Source organism: Ascaphus truei, chromosome 9 (assembly GCF_040206685.1).
Source record: "Ascaphus truei isolate aAscTru1 chromosome 9, aAscTru1.hap1, whole genome shotgun sequence".
NCBI classification, from domain to species: Eukaryota; Metazoa; Chordata; class Amphibia; order Anura; family Ascaphidae; genus Ascaphus; species Ascaphus truei.
This window is the reverse complement of record NC_134491.1, coordinates 27,257,705-27,262,938: the sequence shown is the minus strand read 5'-3', so window position 1 is coordinate 27,262,938 and position 5,234 is coordinate 27,257,705. Positions and strand designations below refer to the sequence as shown.

At 38.2% G+C, this 5,234-nt stretch overlaps 1 protein-coding gene across 5 annotated transcripts in view; it reads right to left on the bottom strand.

The window, feature by feature from the left end:
- SCUBE3 (signal peptide, CUB domain and EGF like domain containing 3) overlaps window positions 1-4,851 on the bottom strand; it is a 56,626-nt gene extending 51,775 nt beyond the window's left edge. For 2 of the 5 annotated variants that reach the window (XM_075614061.1, XM_075614062.1), the window contains exon 1: window positions 3,965-4,729. In XM_075614061.1, coding sequence (XP_075470176.1) covers window positions 3,965-4,049 — 85 coding nt within the window. In that variant the 5' untranslated portion in view covers window positions 4,050-4,729. The other 3 variants (XM_075614059.1, XM_075614058.1, XM_075614060.1) reach the window with 3 other exon arrangements.
- Window positions 4,852-5,234: the final 383 nt, after the last annotated feature.

The following is a 5,234-nucleotide window of genomic DNA, read 5'->3' as shown; positions in this document are numbered from 1 at the left end:
AATGATACAGAGTATCTATACACTGATAATCAACGCGCTGCGCTGTATAATGATGCTGAGTATCTAAACGTTGTTAATGAACACGCAGCGCTGTATCATGATGATCAGTATCTCTATACACTGATAATTCACACACTGACCAGTATAATGATGCAGAGTATCACCATACACTGATAAGAAACTTGCTGCACTGGACAATGATGCCAAGTATCTCTATACACTGATAATGAACATGCTGCGATGCATAATAATGCTGTGTATTTCTACACAGTGATAATAAACCTGCTGCTTTGACTAGTGGTGTGGAGTATCTCTATCCACTAATAATGAACATGCTGCGCGATATAATGATGCCGAGTGTCTCTATATGCTGCCGTTAAACACGCTGTGTGATACAATGATGTTGAGCATCTCTATATATGATGCGCATCTCTATATACCGATAATGAAAGTGTCGCACTGTATAATGATCCCGAGTATCTATCCTGATACTGACAATGCTGCGTTGGAGAATGATAGTTAATTTTGTTTCACATGTCCCTTTCCTTAGTTGCTGTTTTTAATTACATGACGTACCCCAGGCTTTTATCGAGGCAGGGATTTTATTTCGCCCCTCCCCACACCTCTTGCCTCCGGCCTTATAAGCCTGGACTGAGTCCCCCCCACCCCCTCCCAACCCCCCACTTCAAACATCCAGAGTCATAGCTAAAAAATGTCAAAAAATAACAAGAGGACTCATAACAGCATCAAGAAAACACACCACGGGCCAGCTGAGCCCAGCATTCACATGCAACCACTTCAATGGTTAGTACCAGGATGGCGCTAAGTATCTTTACACACTGATAATGTTCACACCGCACTGTATCATTATGCTGAGTACCTCTATACACTGATAATGAACACACCACACTGTATAATGATGCTGAGTATCCATACACTGATAATGAACATGCTGCACTGTATAAATTATAATGACTATGATTGTACACTGATAATAAACATGCTGTGCTATATAAAGATACTGAGTATCTCTATTTACTGATAATGATCATGCCGCACTGTATAATGATGATGGGTATATACACTGATAATTACCACATTGCGCTACATAATCATGCGGAGTATCTACACACTGATAATGAACATGCTGTACTGTATAATGATGCAGAGTATCTCTATACATTCACAATGAACATGCTGCGCTGTATAATAATGCTGAGTATCCCTATACACTGATAATAAACATGCCTCACTGTATAATAATGAGTATCTATACTCCTCTTACCGTGCACCCCAAAACTGGAACAACCTACCGGAGACTCTCACAGCCGCCACCAGTCTAAGTTCTTTCAAATCTAAGGCTGTCACACATTTTAATCTGGTCTGTAACTGTTTCATACGCTCATAATATATATTATCTGTAACTGAGCATGCAATGTCTTCTATATAATGTATACCCTGCTCACTTAATGTAACTTTGTATTTGTAACCATTTGTCATCTTAACTCTGTGCCCAGGACATACCTGAAAACGAGAGGTAACTCTCAATGTATTACTACCTGGTAAAACATTTTATAAAGAAAGAAAGAAATACAGCGCAAATGAACAGGCAGCGTATAAAATGATTCTGAGTATCCCTATGCACCGATAATGAATACACCCCGCTGTATAATTATGCTGAGTATCTATCTATACACCGATAATGAATACACCCCGCTGTATAATTATGCTGAGTATCTATCTATACACCGATAATGAATACACCCCGCTGTATAATTATGCTGAGTATCTATCTATACACTGATAATGGCCACACTGAGGCTAAAAGACCTTGGGCAAGTTACTTTATCTCCCTGTGCCTTAGGTACCAAAATTGGATTGTAAGCTCACCTGTGCAGGGACTGTGCCTGTAACATTCCTATGTGCTGTGCTAGGTATGGCGCAATCCCCTGTCATTGTGACGTGCTATGAGTCCCATTGGGAGAAAAGCGTTATATGAAATAACGGTATTATTATCTCTATACACGGATAATGAACATGCTGCGCTGTATAATGATGCCGAGTATCCATGCACGGATAATGAACACGCTGCGCTGTATAATGAAATGAGTATCCATACACTGATAATGACCATGCTGCGTTGTATAACGATGTTGAGTCTCTATACACTTATAATGATGATGGGTATCTCTATACACTGATAATGAACATGCTGCACTGTATAATGATGATGAGTACATCACTATACACTAATAATGAACATGCTGTACTGTATAATTATGTAGAGTATCTCTACACACTGATAATGAAAATGCTGCATTGTATAATGATGCTGAGTATCTATACACTGGTAATGAACATACTGCGCTGTATAATAATGATGAGTATCTCTACACACTGATGATGAACACGCTGCGCTGTATAATGATATTATCACGCAGTCCTATATATACAATAACATGAATACGCTGATCCCTATAACTTGACCCTGCCATGGTTAATGCCCATCTTACATTACAGGATGTTTATTAGGTTTTCACATTCAACTCCAAACCCCACAGAATATACAGCGCACACTGCTCTTGTTAAGGGGTCAGCCCTAAATGAGGTAAGAACGCTGATGCTGATCCCACAGCCGGGCTGAGTTATAGGTCAGTTTATTAGGGGACTACCAACATCAGCCCTAACAGAGGCCTCATAGGAAAAAAATGAGGGTTTGACAGTGCCGTTTATGGTAGGGGTGACAAGGAGAAATTAAAGGGGATTTCTAATGGGACCGGGGCTATAGAGGAAGTAAAGGGGGTTTCTATGGGGACTATGGCTAAAGGGGAAACAATAGAGATTTCTATAGGGACCAGAGTATTTTGGAAGTAAAATGTATATGATATCTATATGGCAATTGATTTTGGCAAGACTGCATGGGACAGGGCATTAACCTCTCTGCTGACACAGTTCATAAGAAGTTTAAAGTCTTTAATAAATGCCCCTAAGGTGTTAAACGCGCTGGAACCCAGCACTGAACATTATTCCTTTATAAAACAGTCTAAAGCTTCAACTTCCAGTCAACCCCTCCCTCCTACCCTAAAGAAACCCCCACAAGATGCTACTCTGTATACAAAGGCACATATGTTTTTGTGTGTGGTGTGTGTGTGTGTGTGTGTGTGTGTGTGTGTGTGTGTGTGTGTGTGTGTGTGTGTGTGTGTGTGTGTGTGTGTGTGTGTGTGTGTGTATGTATATATATATATATATATATATATATATATATAGGCATCTATACACACACATGTATAATCATAAGGCACACATTCACATAGCAGTATATGTGTTTATATTACCTGCAAACGGAGTTTTATGCTAGAAAAAATATATAAACTTAAAATGTGTGTATGTATATATAGAGAGAGAGGCATATATATATATATATATATATATATATATATATATATATATATATATATATATATATATATGTATATATATATATATATATATATATATATATATATATATATATATATATGTTGTGTGTTAAATAAACGGATACATCCTGTATTGTTGGGAGTCAAATTGGCTTTATTTGTAATATAATCATTAATTATGTATGTATGTATGTATGTATGTAGTATATAAGACATTTGCAAATATATATATATATCTTTCAATATATATATATATATATATATATAAATATATAGATGTGTAATATATATATATATATATATATATATATATATATTTGCAAATGTCTTATATACTGTATACATACATACATAATTAATGATTATATTACAAATAAAGCCAATTTGTTTCCCAACAATACAGGATGTATCCGTTTATTTAACACACAACCGTTCTAAGAGCAGCGTTAAAGCGTAAGCTCTGAGGGGCAATAGCTGCAATGTTACATGCTGCAGCGTATGATGATATGATGATGAGTACAGTACAGAGAGAGTTTATCTCTTACCTTGGCTGGCTTCATTTGAAGAGATGTGGCTTGTGTGGAGAAGGAGTAAAAACATACAGTATACAGGACCCCCTGGTATATCCATGGCAAGGGGTCTGTATACCTTTAAATCATAAAAAAAAACTACAATTGGCTATTTTACAGCAAAGAAACACGATTTTAATTCAAACAGAAAACTTTACTTTCACTGGAAACCAGTAGAGAAATGTTACCCAAACTGCTATTTTGACTGCCAAAAAATATACATTTCTCGTGAAAAAAAAAAGAATGAGATGAATAAAAATCAGAATAATTTTACAGCAGAAATCCCCAAAATAGTCGATTTTGACAGTGAAAAAAAAACCGGCTATTTGCACTAAAAATAAATGTTGCTGTTAAAACTACATTTTTATTTACAGAATCTATTTTTCCTGGGGGGGGGGGGGAACTTAATTTCTAACAACGACAAAAAAAAATCTGTAAATCTGTAAAAATCCTACAATTCAACGGCAAAAAAAAAGTGAATTTCACTTGTTTTTAAAGGGAAAACGAGAGAAAGAGACACACTAATACCCCCCTCCCTTCCCCCCCAAAAATCTAATTTCAGTGCATTATCTTAGGCTAAAAACTGCAATTTCTGCAGTTGTTGGAAAATTGAGGGGAATGGGGCATTTAATCCCAAAACAAAATCTGTAGGATGATGAGGACAGACTGATAGTGTTGTCTGGTAGAGAGAGGTTGAATGCTGAGCGAGAGAGAGAAATACAGAGAGAGAGAGGGAGAAATAGAGAGAGAGACGCACCAGTTTGTCTGCACAAAGGTTCCTGCTGGTTAGGAGGGAGGAGGGAGAGAGAAAGGGGGGACCAGGAGGAGAGGGGGAGAGGAGGGAGTGAGGGATGCTCCGCCTATAGGTTTTCCTTTGCATTAAGCTGCCCCCCTGCTGCTCCTCTCTGTATTGTGACTGTATTATGTTGTCGGCTCTGCAGCTCCACTCTGTATTAGATGACCAGCTCTGCTGCTCCTCTCCCTGTATTGTCTGTATTAGATTGTCAGCTCTGCTGCTCCTGTCCCTGTATTGTCTGTATTAGATTGTCAGCTCCGCGGCTCCTGTCCCTGTATTGTGCGTGTATTAGATTGTCAGCTCTGCTGCTCCTCTCCCTGTATTGTCTGTATTAGATTGTCAGCTCTGCGGCTCCTCTCCCTGTATTTTGTTTGTATTAGATTGTCAGCTCTGCTGCTCCTCTCCCTGTATTGTGTGTGTATTAGATTGTCAGCTCTGCGGCTCCTCTCC